The sequence below is a fragment of the Equus caballus genome, chromosome 14 (assembly GCF_041296265.1).
Source record: "Equus caballus isolate H_3958 breed thoroughbred chromosome 14, TB-T2T, whole genome shotgun sequence".
NCBI lineage: Eukaryota > Metazoa > Chordata > Mammalia > Perissodactyla > Equidae > Equus > Equus caballus.
Window position 1 is genome coordinate 77,266,847 of NC_091697.1, and position 13,521 is coordinate 77,280,367.

The 13,521-nt window shown below is 33.4% G+C and overlaps 1 protein-coding gene across 2 annotated transcripts in view; it reads right to left on the bottom strand.

The window, feature by feature from the left end:
- MAN2A1 (mannosidase alpha class 2A member 1) overlaps positions 1–13,521 on the bottom strand; it is a 170,237-nt gene that overhangs the window by 75,749 nt on the left and 80,967 nt on the right. For both annotated transcript variants that reach the window (XR_001378333.3, XM_001504585.5), the window contains exons 8-10: positions 11,168–11,345; positions 5,186–5,385; positions 1,935–2,117 (exon numbers count right to left, since the gene is read on the bottom strand). Coding sequence is in view for 1 of the 2 variants with exons in the window: in XM_001504585.5 (XP_001504635.1) it covers positions 1,935–2,117; positions 5,186–5,385; positions 11,168–11,345 (561 nt within the window). In the remaining variant the exon portion in view is untranslated. The remainder of the gene's footprint in view (positions 1–1,934; positions 2,118–5,185; positions 5,386–11,167; positions 11,346–13,521) is intronic.

A 13,521-nucleotide genomic window follows, 5' to 3' on the forward strand; every position in this document is an offset into this window, starting at 1 on the left:
TCCATATGGCATAAAAATAAGCAGGATAGGATTTATCCTGTTTTGGGTCACTGTTACTAGCAACCAAATGCAACCCCTAATTCATACACTTGTACACAGGAACATTTATGCCAACATCTGAATAAACAGTAGTCAATAGTCCAAGAAAAGAGAACACCCAATGCTAACTGCCTCTGTTTATAATTCTCTAACTTGCGTTTTGAAATTTCCTACTTAAAATGTCTATGCTAATGACTTGATAATTGTTTATTACTTTTCAATGAAGTGTGAAGTGCTCACAAAGCAAATTTACAAATGTCCAGTACAATTTGAGAATTATTGTCTTTTTTCTCTAAGATGCAATTTTGTACAGGGATGTTTTTACAAGCTAAAAGGAATACAAACATCTGTAGAAATTAATGACAGGCCTTCTGGAAAGATTATGAGACAGAAAACGTTCTGTAGCAAAAATTCAATGACCTGTATCCAAATCTCCTTCAATATGGCAGCCAGAGAGGGAGAGCAAGTAGGTAGTGTAGGAGAATGACTTTTGTATTTTCTCTTAGGAGCTCTGCTCTGCTCTGATTCTAAGCAGCCTCACTTTAAACTCTCAATAAACTAAGAAGACAGGAGCAAGTGAGAAGAAAAAATGGAGCTATTACTTTCAAAAATGCTTTCTGTGGGAGAAATACCAACATCATTATCATTCAATGAGTGTTTTCCACTTTAAGTCCAGCTCAATTTCAACAGATGGATGTCAAATACATTTGCCACAAGAATATTTGGAAGATATTCAAGATACTACCTTGAATATATTTTTTAAGGACTCAGGTCAGTTAACGAAACCTCAAGAATATTTTTTCCCTAATTTCTAGAAAGGCAGTCAAAATATTGTAACTAAAAATTTAATTAACACTTATTACAACTGGTAATATCAGTTGCGAATCAATTTTTTAATGTTGACTTTACGTGCTGTGTACACTTTCAGAAGAAAATATTTATAAAAAGAGATTCATTTTTAAATCTATAAGAAAACCACAGCATATTTTTAATAATTCTAAAATACTATCAAAGCACACCATTGTTCTTAGGGAGAAAAATATGGAAGAAACAATAATCTAAACTATAGTAAAAGAACAGTCAAAACTCCTTCCCCACTGTAGGAATCTTCTTTGCACTGATCCTAATGAATGGTAATCTGAACTCTGGCATGACATGGAAGTCCCACTATGGCAAAGTGTAAGCTTCTCCATTATGGGGAAGCACTATTTTCAAAGTCCTCTGCTATTCTGAGCCAAAACCTGTACTCATTGTTCCCAATTCTGCAATCCGAAAATAACTGAGCTTCTGCCCTTTCATTCATCTGACAAGTCTTCAAAGAGCTGAAGATGGCTTTGATATCATACGCAGGCCATCTCTTCTCATCCTAATTTCTCATATTATCCATGTATGACAACGTTCCTAGGTTCTACTTCCTGGCTCTGCTTCTACACTAATACTTTTTTGTCAATGTCCCTCTAAAAAAAAAAAAAGAGGTATCCAAGAACAACTGGCTATGAAATAAGATGAAATTAAACTGCTATACAATGAAGTAGGGCTCTTTAGCTCCCTGGATTATAACCATGATTTATTTGATACCAAATCCTTAGTCAAGAAGGCAATCCCAATTACCACACTGTACTTAAGAGAAAATAGGATCAGTTCTATAATAATGTTTTACTACTCCACTTGCAGAAATGCACTGCAATAAAAAGTTGAGACAGCTAGTACTTTGTCAACAGATTTCTTGAAAAACGCTTTGAACATTGGTGGTGTTTTTCTACAGCAAAATTTATGAGAGATATCATTACTAATGTGGTCTGATATACATTAACAACTTCATCAAAAGATACAAGCTTACAACTTGAAATTTAAAAAGATGTTGTTTTAAGATCACTTTTCAATAATTATATTACCTGGTACCATAATCCACAACCACCCAATCCTTTGCGGTTCCTGTGATAGCATCATGATGTTGAAACAGTCCCAAATTCCTTCTGGCTTCTGTCAGCGCCATATAATAGGATGATGAAAGAAATTTACTTATCTTGTATTTCTGAGCTTGTTGCAGGGCGAAATAGTAAAGAATTTCAGCAGCCCTAATTGCATAAAACAGTTATTAATTTTTATTTCAAGATATTTTCGTTTACTATTTAAAATATTGACATTGATACATTTTCAAATTTGGTTTTTAAAAAAATCCACAATTTCAGTACAAACAATTTATAAGAAAGATATTGATAACAAACATTTCTATAAAACTACCAAGGTATCCATCTAATATATCTAAATTCTTCATCATCAAAGAACATCACATCTATGCTGATATAAGGGGCCCTTGTTCGAGATGGTCCTAGAAGGAAGCCAGTACCTACTGGCAAGCAAGATGGGTTTACTTATGTATAACCCAGTGAAAAAATACCTCAACACAGTAGTAAGAACTAGACAAATGTTTCTGTCCTTTCTTCTCTCCAAAAGCAGTGCAGACATATACCATGGACATCACCAGAAAGCCATTTACTCTCATACATGTACTTTTAAGAGGAGAGGTGGCAGAAAATGCATGGTCACATGAGTAGACTAAATGTAAAGGAGAAGCAAAAAATGATGGCCCCCTGGCTGAGTGACAAGGGTTAGTCTAGGTACTGAATGATAACAGACAATTATAGAGAATTTAACAACATAAACTGAAAGATGATAAAACATATGCTGTCTTTTCTCATTTATTTTAAAGCAAAGAAAAAATACTTTAGTCTAAGAATAGCTTTTGAGCAAGAATAAAGGGGTTTATGATTTTCACCTTTTTTCATCAGAGGATATGGTTCAAGATAGGTTTCTAAAAAAGCTCTTTAAAAAAAGACAAGGCTTGACGGAATAAAAAATAAAAGAAGGTTCTTTATGCCAAACATGTTAAGGACAACAGGGAGAAAATCAAAGCAGCTTGAAAATGTATCAAGATATCAGGAAAAAGGAGAAATTCAAAGTGTATTTATAAGAAAAAAAAAGAATTCCTTAAATTGCTGAAATAATTAAATACTAAATAATCTCCACCTTTAAATTCTAACCCTTCCGAAATTCATGGCATGAGAACTGCTAAATTTGAATTAAGGAAATTGTGTGTATTTGTTCACATACATCCATAGCAAATATCCTAGTTTTGAAAAGAGTGCTCATACACCTAAATACCTCAAAATGTAGAAAAGTGAATTTTAAGAATATTTTCTTTATACTTTTCTATTTTATCCATATTTTTTACAAATGGGCATTAGGATGAAATATCACTATTCTGAGACAATAAACTTATGTTCAAATAAATTGATTACATTTTGAAATTGATAATTATTATATGGTGTTTTGTTGGTTTATTTTAAAGCAGTCGAATTTTCAAAATTTATTACCAGCAATAACTATTTCACCTTAAATAAGTTGAATAAAGTAACATTGAACCAACATTCAGCTCTGCCACTAAAAAATACCTGACCCTTAAAAGTCATGCAGGGGTCCAAAAGAATCTCTACAGTATTTAGTACTTGCTCTGTTTTTATTAGTGACACTTTAGAATAACGTAATAGATAATTAATTAACATTCTATTAGGTAAGAATGCATAAAACTCTATAATATATAAATACCATTTTATTATAAATACAATACTATGTGTTTATTTGGCATATTTGTGAATATCCCCCAAAAAAACCAGTCAAAGGTTAGGCTTTTGAAAAGATGATAACAGCACAACAGTAAAAATAAGAACACATCCTACTATATCAAAGCCCAACTCTTGAAGAAATTCATGATTTTTATCAAAAGGATTTCTGAAATGTACTCAATTTCCACTGGTACACAGAAAAGGGTAAGTACAACTTTTTCTTTTTTGGTTAGGAAGATTGTTGCTAACATCTGTTGGCAATCTTTCTCTTTTTGCTTAAGGAAGATTGTCACTGAGCTAACATCTGTGCCAATCTTCCTCTGTTTTGTATGTGGGACACTGCCACAGCGTGGATTGATGAGCAGTGTCTAAGTCTGCATCTGGGATCCGAACCCACAAACTCCGAGATGCCAAAGCGGAGCACATGAACTTAATCACTACGCCACCAGGCCAGCCCCACAACTTATTTTTAATACCGAGATTCACCATGAAAAGTAATCATCATGAAAATTAATCATCAAGAATTCATGATTTGAACTGAATTGAAAATAAATTCATAATGAAAAGAAATTACTCTCCCAGGCTACACACACTTGGAAAAGGCCTCAGGAGTCCCTAAAACAAAAAGCAATCACACTCTGTTACTTAGAACTGTAGTCTCCACCGTGATAGCTGCTAGCCACACATGGCTATTTACAGTTAAATTAATTAAAATTAAATGAAATTAAGAGTTCAGTTCCTTAGTCGCACTCGTCACATTTCAAGGTCTCAATATTACATGCGGCCAGTGGCTATCATATAACACAGTGTAGAAATAGAAATAGAATATTTCTATCACTGCAGAAAGTTCTATTGGACAGTGATTGAAAGCTCTACTGGATAATGCCAATTTAGCCTGATTTTATGTCTTCTATTGACTTTTCTGTCTTATCCATGTCAGTTTACTTTTTTAACCAAGCACTCTGCCCCCATCAGTTCTCAGCTCTTTCAAATTTTATTCTTTAAGTAGAAAAGCATGCCTATAAAAATGTGTTTCAAATAAATAAATAAGAACTGAGATGGAGCCTCTAAAGTTCTCCCACATTAGTTTAGCTTTAGAGCATGTACTTTGAGGCCCACGCTTTGGCTGCTGAGAGGCCCTGTTTGCTCCTTTTGACCCTTGCCCCTGTTTCCAACAATTCAGCCTGCTTGAATAACAACCTGCAGACACACAGGACGATGTCACTGAATAATATCATGAGGTGCAAATAATACAGGTGTTAATTAGAAAAATAGAAAACACAGAATACAACTCCCAGAAAATCTAATTACATAATTGCCTTTCCTTCCAGAACAAAAACCCACGTAATAATTTTATTATGCTTTGGAGACATATTTCTGATTGCATTAAGATTTCACAATCACATTAAGCACATCCTAATACTGCATAAATGTTGTAGATTATGCAGAACTCTACAAAAACGCTATGATAACATTAAAAAAGTGCATAAATAAACATAGCTATCTAAAGATAAATGTACCTTAAGTAAGATTCCAATATCCTATCCATTCGTTTGTAAAAGGGTCTTGATGTAAAGTAGCCACTCCAGTAATGATCATCTCGGTCGGCATAGGTGAAAAAATCTCCACTCAGAACAGGGAACATTGATTGGCTATTCTGACGGGTTGCATCTTCTTTATCCACTGCATCAAAATAATCTGATAATGTCCCAAACTGTATCTGGTAAAAAAAAAAAAAAAAAAAAAAGTTACATTTGAATTATTTATCTCTACCTTAAAATTTCTCCTAGCACCGAAAGGAAAATTTACTAATAAATATTTAAGATGCTGCCTCCAAGTTAAGATGAATATATAGCTTAGATTTTACAAAACTCAAAAGCAGGGGAAAAAATACTCAGTGACTCTTTCTTGACTTGCATCAAGTACCAAATTAAACTAAGAGAAAACGTGTACATTTAAGCTCTTCTTAGAAGAAGAGCTATTTAAATCTACAGATTTGTGGATCTGAAAACTCCTTACACATCTCTAGAATTTCAAAGAGGGCAAGGATCAGGGCATGGAATAATACAGACTTGAATGAAGGACAGAGGAAGCAGCAATAATCAAAGACATTTTGAGCAAAATGTTCTAGAAATCTGGAAGAACAGTTTTGTTAGTCATTAAGTATTTTCATGTATCATATGCACATACCCTCCCTTGGCCTCTCCTTCCCTCTAGTTTAAGTTCTTACAAGAGAGAAAGGAGAGACTTTAAGAATAGCAGGTCATTAAAAAAAAATGCACTTTCTCTACCAGCAGGTAACACTGAATAGAAGAAAAACACAAAGAGAGACAAGAATTGCAAGGTTGACTGCTCAAATGAAAGGTCTTTCTGACTAATGATTTAAATTCCCAGTACATAAATCCACCTTTATGAGCCTAAACTAGTCTATAAATCAAAAGAAGAAAGAAGCATTATACCAGACCCTGTAAACAGATATTAAAAGGCAGCGTTGTTAGATAGAAACAGATAATTCAATAGGGAATGTGTTCCCTTTAATAGTAAGACACTAATTTTGTATTTTCCTACCTTATATATACATACGTAAACATACACATTCACACACACAAAGATATTGAAGGCCATTTGGATTCAACATGTCAGAAAAATAACTAAAAGCAGTTAAAAACAGTTAGCAGCACTCTAGCAGAGTGTTTAAGAGCAGCCAGAACCTGGATCCAGATGGCATGGGTTTGACTTCTCTCTCTACCACCTACTAACTTGTGGTTTTGAGCATACTATATAATGTCTATGTGTCTTTCTGTGTTATAGCCAATAAGGTTCTAAGTAAAATGCTTAGAAACACAACCGGTAAATAATGGGGTAAGTTTTAACTATTATTTCTCCATTGCAAAGGCAAAAAAAATTTCAACTGGAAACAACAATGGTATTAGCAAGACAAATATGCTATTATAATCTAATTAAGATACGATAAATTTTGTAACAGCAAAATAGATGATTATTTTTAAATCCTGTTTACACTAAAGAAAAGCAATTTTCAACTATATTATCTACTCTTATGCTGGCTTCACTAAATACATGTGTCTTGGGCAAGTTAATCTATGTGTGCCTCAGCTTCCTCATCTATAATGGGAATAATTATAGTACCTACCAGAATATGTTCAGAGAATTAAACAAAGTAAAGCACTTTAAAAAGTTAAAGCAAATAATAAGCACTCATACATTTTAGCTAATATTGTATTATTATTCATTTATTGCATTACAAAGAAGCAGAATATAAGCATATGTGTAACCATACAAGAAATGAGGGTCACAAATATAAGGAAAAATGGCATTAACTTCAGACCCAATAGGTACGGATGGGCTCAGGGAAGTATACATAGTATAGTGGCAAAATAGTGAACGATCTAAATATTTTTTAGTCTCACTTTGCTGATCTATATAAGAGATTTCTATTAGATAAAAAAATCCCTTTCAGTTTCAGATTTTAGGGAACTATGGCATGCTACAGAGTTGATATTAACAATCAGTATACCCTTTAAATATATTTCAATTAATTTTTGGTATTAACCAGGATGAAAATACTTCCTTCTTGGCAACTTCCCAGAGCAAAGTTTATGTAAGAAGCCTAGTGGGCTTTCTCACAAACTTAATTCAATCTTAAAGGATTCAAATATAATCCTGTATCTATGTTAGAGTAGTTTCAAAAGAAATTATTTCAAGTAAATTCTTTGTCATGGAGTCTCTTGGTAGTTCAAATAAACTAAATATTTGGGATACCTAAAAAAAGAAACCCCAAAATTTAAATGGTTTTTACATTAAAAGGCAACTAATTAAATCTTAAACATAACAATCTTAAAGATAATCTTAAACTCCTCTATCAGGACAACACATAGGAAAAATTACACAAATTGTTAAATCAGTGGTGATCAATGGCAAACTGGCTGTCTTGGCTAATCCAATGTGAAGTTTTTAGCCATCTAAACTCAATTACTCACTTTCATTAAAAGAAAATAATAATAAACTTATGCTTACAGCTTAGACAAAGTAACTTTAAACATCCCAGAGAATATATATAATTAGATAAACTATACAGAGAAAAAAAAATTTGAAGATATCTGAGGGCAATCAAAGCAGCCAGGACTTGAGGGACAAACATTCTAGAAAGAAAGGAAATGCATCAAGGTTATGGGATACAAGGTTAAAAAACAAATGTCAATTGTACTTTTATATACAGAATATATCATGTTCATGGATTAAATGGCCTAATATTTGAAAAGAAATTAATTGTACTTAAATTGATCCATGGATTCAATGCAATCCCCCAAAAAAATCTCAGCTTTTGGTGGTGGGGGCAGGCAGGGTGTGTGTAGAAATTTACCAGTTGATGCTAAGCAAATGCAGAACTACAAAGAATTAAGAATAACCAATGTAATCTTGAGAAGCAGAACAAAATTAGAGGACTTATACTATCAAATATTAAGTTCTATCATAAAGCTGTAGTAATTAAGACAGCATGAGATTAGTCAAATAGACAAAACTGAATGGAGAGTCTAGACACCGATCCACACAAATACAGTCTCACTCAAAATTAATGACAAAGATGGCACTGCAGTGCAATGGGCAAACTATGGTCTTTTCAATAAAGGCTGCTGGATATCCATATGGGCAAAAATGAATTTTGATCTCTATTGTCACATGATTCACAACCATCAATTCCAAACAGACTGTAGATCTAAATGTTGAGTACAACAATAAAGCTTCTGGAGGGCAGCTTCATAAGAAATGCATTTTCATGACCATGGGGTAAACAAAAACTTCTTCAACAGAACATAACAAGCACTAACCATAAAGGAAAATATTGTTACATTAGATTTAATTAAAATTAAAAATTTCTGTTCATCAAAAGACAGCATTAAGAGAAAACACAGGCTACAAAGTGAAAGACAACATTTGTGTAACTTTTAACGGAAAAAAGACTCAGTCTAAAATAAATAAAAGAACTATTAATGGTAAGACAGACAACTCAATTTAATAAAAACTCATCAAAAGACTTAAACAGGCACTTCACAAAAGAGGATACCCAAATAGCCACAAACTTACAAAGAGGCTCAACCTCATTAACTACCAGGGAAACACAAAATAAAACCATCAAATCTATCACAAAGGATAAAATTTTCTTTTTAAATGATAACACAAAATGTGAGTAAGAAAATGGAGCCCCTGAAATGCTCATACAATGCAACAATTAGTGCATCTATTTTGGAACATTGTTTGGCAATATCCACTAAAGTTGATTATGTGTATATCCAATGACCAAAAATCCTATCCCATTTTAGACCCATATAAACTTATACACATGTATACCAAGACATGCACAAAATGTTCAAAGTAGCTTTATTTCTAATAGACAAAAAAATGGAAACAACCTAAATGTTCACCAAGAATAGAATGGGTAAGTTGTGGTATATTTATCAAATGGATACTCAAGATACACACAGCATTAAAAATGAATGAACCACTGCTACATCCAACATAGATGATTCTCACAAACGTAACATGGAGCAAAAAAAGCCAGACACAAGATAACACACACTTAAGATTTCTTTCTTATAAATTTAAAAACAGTCAATACTAATCTTGGTGATAGAAGTGAAAATAGTGGTTACTTTTGCAGGAGTTAGTAACGATTCGGAGGACATCTGAGGGACTCTTCCAGAGTGCTATAAATGTTCTACGTCTTGATCGGGTTGATAGCTACATGGGGGCTCTTAAACTTGATAAAAATCTCTGTACAACTATGATTTGTGCCCTTTTCCTATGTGCGTGATACTTCAATTTTTAAAATTACTTCAAAAAGTTGTTCTAGTGGGCAAACAAGGAAGAAATAGGTAAAATAGTAAAATCAGGATTTAATTCTTCAGAATCAGGCAGTAATGTCTTCTATGGACCTCAAACCGTTCTCCAGGAAGATGTATTTAGAGATAAGATACCCACATATACACGCACGCCCTCCTCTAATCAAGGTTTCATGTATGAGCTTCATCTTTGAGATTATAGAAATGATTTAAACACAGTCCTGATGCTCAGAGCTCACACCGTGGTAGAAATTCAATGGTAACTATCTTAAATAAATGACATTTTATTTATTTATCTATTTGATATTATTCAAGTTTACTTAATAAACTTGAATTCTCATTACATAAAATATGATCCATCATCAGCTTTCTAATTTCCTACACAGTAACATCCCTTCCTTTCTACAGTATTTTCACAGATCTTCTACTGTCTTAAAGGTTACCATGTGAATATAGTAAACATGTTGGATAATTAATTTTCTCATATAGGGTCTAATATATGACTCTTGTGTGAATCTTGACTCATACAAAGTATCTGTTTAAAAAATGCTTGTATGAAATCAGGAAAATTTGAATCTATCTGGATATACGATACTATTGAATTACTGTTAATTTTTTAGATGTGATAATGTTATCAACATTATATTTTTAGGGGCTGGCCCTGTGGCTGAGTGGTTAAGTTCACATGCTCCGCTGCAGGCGGCCCAGTGTTTCGTTGGTTCGAATCCTGGGTGTGGGCATGGCACTGCTCATCAAACCACACTGAGGCAGCGTCCCACATACCACAACTAGAAGGACCCACAACGAAGAATATACAAATATGTACTGGGGGGCTTTGGGGAGAAAAATGAAAAAAAAATAAAATCTAAAAAAAAAAGATTATATTTTTAAATAGAGTCCTTTATCATTTAGAGATACATACTGGAATGGTTACAGATGAAACTACATGACATCTGAGATTGGCTCCAAAATAATCCTAGGGAGATGGATGAGATGACAGGGGGGTACAGCTGAAGCAAGAGTGACTTTAAGTTGATGAATGTTGTAGCTGAGTCATGGATATGGGGAGAAGCGGGATATTTGTGTTATTCTCAAAACTTTAGGGCACATTTTCTGTTATTCTCAAAACTCTAGGGTACTTTTTAAATTTTCCATGGGGAAAATAAAAAACTACAGGCAAATGATTAATTTTAGAAGTTTTCTCATCTAAGAAAAATGCTAGTACCTTCTCTGGACACAGGACATTTGTTTGCAAAATTCATGACATGTTCATCTGCACCTGCTAGTCACACTACTAAATCACAAGGATGCCATTGTCAGAGAGAAGCAAACTTTCAACGCTGGTAGAAAAACAGGACATCACTGAAAAATGAACATCACAACCTAGTAGGTGCATGTTTCAACGACATAAAAGTAACGCCTCTTTAATCCTTAAGGAGTGGTAAGAAAGGGACAACTTTAGAAATGCAACTAGAGTATAAGATAATTTTCCCCTTAATAAGTTACATTTTTACTTAAGAACTACATATTCTAAGAAATACTGGGATGCAGGACAAAGAAACTAAAGATATTGTGTTTTAGCCTCATTTAAAAATGAAGGCTCAACTTCGAATACAGTATCATAACTAAATATTTTCTCATTACCTTAATATTATATTTAGATTGAGAATTCATATAATCAAAAAGTAGCTGATAATTCTTGAACTGGTAATCCCATTCTGAGTGTTCACGGTAGCGGAAATCATCTCCTAGTGGGACCAGGAGAACTGTAGTACGGAAAAGCTTTGACTTCTTTCGGTACTGATCTAGAAGCAGCCTAGACCTACAGAAGAAAAGGGGAAAATATGAATAGTATTAAGAAAAAGACAATGGGACAACTCATTAAAAAGTGTATTATATTAATAGAAACTATTGCATATTTTACCTGTATTCTAGATTAGCAATTTATTTATAAGGCACATTTTTTTAAACTACTGTACTATTTACATTATCCATTTAAAATACTCCTAAATTCTTATCAAAGGGAAAATTCATAGCTTTCCAATGGATTATCCTTAGAGAAATAAAGTCACATACCAACTGTGGCACATAATTACTGGGGGTATCAATGCCCTCCTAAAAGTCAGCACCAGAGATTAGATCCCAGGTTGCCCATGTTTTAATTTAGCCCAAGAAAACAATACGGATTTCTCATCTAAATCAACTTTGAAGCTTGCTTCGACTTAATCCCTCTTTCTCTAATTTAATCTAAAACTGCCTGATTAAACATAAAAAAGTATAATATTTGGAACCAAACCAATTATAGAACCATATTTCCTTTTCTAAAGGAAGAAAATCAACTCATTTAACACCTGCCATCAATAATCTGAGTATTTGTGTCATGGTGTTCTTCTCAATACTGATCAAAAGATAAAGCTTAGGAGGTGAATGACCTATTTTGGTCTTTACCTCTCTCGGCTCTAACCTATGACTCAAAAGGTCAGCTAAACACAATGTGTTCAGATGCTTTTACATTTCATATTCTAGTTTTCTGCAGAAAACCCTTTGGGAAATGCTGAACTGGGGCACCATTTGAGGAAGTCTGAGAATACCCTAAGAGGAAGGGCTTGTGAAAATTAAATAAAACAAGCAGAAGAACCAGAGAAGTTCTCCATGTTTATAAGGCCAAAGCTTAAGAAATCAGTGCTAAATGACCAAAATGCCTTTTACCTAGTCTTCCAACGTTCACTTCAAGGATTATTCAGAAGTAAATTCCAATTCACAACAAAAAACTTATGAAAGAAACTCAAAGAACACCAATGATAGAAAGAGGTATTTTATAGAAACTATGAAAAAACATTTAACTAAATTTAGAATCTCATAAGATCTTTTTAGTCTCTGAAACTGCTTTGCAAATATTAAATAATTAGCAAAAATTTAATAACTTGGTTAGTAAAATATAACCACAATATTCTTACGTAACATATAACACTTTTCCAAGATTGGCTTTCAGTAGAGTACTGAATTTTTACTAGTAATTTACTAATATTCCACATGTACCAAAAACAATTTTACATTATTACTTAGAACTAAAAAACATACGAGATTAATCACATAGAAAGATAAATAAGACCAAAAGAAATAAGAGGAGAAAAACCAAATATATAAATCACGGATATACGATATACTATGATTGAGCATCCAACTAGATCCTACAAGCAATGACCATAACAAAGGAAAAAAGGATATGTGATTTAAATGCATCCCAAGGTTTACTACTAAATATACCATATCTTGCACATATATGTGTAAAACACATAAGAGGAAAGAAATCATAAACATTAATTAAATTATAAACATAAACATTTTCTATTCACCTTCTATCCTAACTCCCAAGCTCCTGCTCAGAAATTGTTAACACTGGGAAAGCCAAGGGACCAACCTATGCCACCTGGCCAGTAGTGGATACTCACTAACTATACAGGAAACTAATGAGGAATGAATTGACCAACATCACATCTGAGGACGTGCAACTGCAATTTGCTCTTCACTTATTCTACCAGGTAAAAAATGTCAACTTAACTAAAACAAAACAAAACAAAAATTCCCTGAAACATCAAATCATCTGACATGTAAATCATCATCATACGTAAAATACAGACCAAAAACTGAACTTGACGGAGAATGGTATTTCTTTATTTAAAAAGTAAAGGAAGCTACTGAACTGAAAGTATCAAACACGTTACCTGTATATGACAGTTAAATCTCATTTTCTTTAGGGTTTAAAAAAAAATCAAGTGCCATCAAGCTGGAATGCCTGTGTTTAATCTCATCACAGAGTCAAAAGGAAGGTGATACCTGGATGTGAAGTAACCAGTAGAGTTAAGATTTCAAGACTCGTGAGAAGTTTTTAAAAAATCTATGTTAAGGGGCCACTCCCATGGCCTAGTGCTTAGTTTGGCGCACTCTGCTTTGGCGGCCCAGGTTCAGTTCCCAGGCGCAGACCTACACCACTCATT